The 977-nt window shown below is 59.4% G+C and overlaps 1 protein-coding gene across 1 annotated transcript; it reads left to right on the top strand.

Annotated features, from left to right (window-relative positions):
* Positions 1-88: 88 nt before the first annotated feature.
* LOC122545154 (oocyte zinc finger protein XlCOF6.1-like) lies at positions 89-475 on the top strand (the record flags this gene model as incomplete). The annotated part of the gene is made up of 1 exon (XM_043684296.1): positions 89-475. A coding segment is annotated over exon 1 (387 nt), but the record flags the coding sequence as incomplete, so codon positions are not given.
* Between the last annotated feature and the right edge of the window lie 502 nt (positions 476-977).

Here is a 977-nt window from a genome sequence, read left to right as displayed (position 1 = left end):
CCACACGGGTGAGAGTCCCTTCAGCTGCCCTCTTTGCGGGAAGGCTTTTCGTGATTCCTGAGCCCTGCTGACCCACCAGCGGGTCCACATGGGGGAGAGGCCGTTCAGCTGCCCCCAGTGCAGGAAGGCCTTTACCCAGGCCTCCACCCTGCTGAGGCACCGGCGGATCCACTTGGGGGAGAGGCCGTTCCCCTGCACAGAGTGCGGGAAGGCCTTTAGCAATTCCTCCAACCTACTGACGCACTGGTGGGTCCACACAGGGGAGAGGCCCTTCAGTTGCCCCCAGTGCAGGAAGGCCTTTACCCAGGCCTCTGCCCTGCTGAGGCATCAGAGGATCCACATGGGGGAGAGGTCCTTCAGCTGCCCCGAGTGCGGGAAGACCTTTACCCAGGCCTCCACGCTGCTGACCCACCGGCAGATCCACATGGGGGAGAGGCCTTTCAGCTGCTCAGAGTTTGGGGAGGGGTTCAGTCAGGTGAGCCATCTGCAGAGGCACTAGCGGCTCCACTAGGGGGAGAGGCCCTTCAGGGGCCCCGAGTGCAGGATGGGGTTCACCTGCTCGATTTAAGCTGCTGACCCACCAGTGTCTCCACACCAGGGAGAGGCCGTTCACCTGCTCCTCCCAACTGTGGACGCACTGAAGCGGCGACGGCCGAATGCCATTATCGACTGGACTGTCAACCCAGTTTCGGGCCTGCTGGGTTCGAATCCAGCCGCGGCAGATGGCGGAATTGGAATTTGGTCAGAAACTGGAGTTCAGAATCTAATGATGAAACCATTTTTTGTTGGGGGGGTGGGTGGAAAAAACCCCCATCTGATTCACTCGCATCCTTTTTAGGGAAGGAAACTGCCGTTGTGGGAAAGGATTCACTCAGTCGTTCCAGCTGCATTCTTTACCCAGGCTGGCCTACACGTGACTCCAGACCCACAGCAGTGTGGTTGACTCGACACTGCCCATCCAACTTACTTGGATACAG

Source organism: Chiloscyllium plagiosum, unplaced genomic scaffold (genome assembly GCF_004010195.1).
Source record: "Chiloscyllium plagiosum isolate BGI_BamShark_2017 unplaced genomic scaffold, ASM401019v2 scaf_34520, whole genome shotgun sequence".
Classification (NCBI taxonomy): domain Eukaryota; kingdom Metazoa; phylum Chordata; class Chondrichthyes; order Orectolobiformes; family Hemiscylliidae; genus Chiloscyllium; species Chiloscyllium plagiosum.
This window is presented reverse-complemented; position numbering and strand designations above follow the sequence as displayed.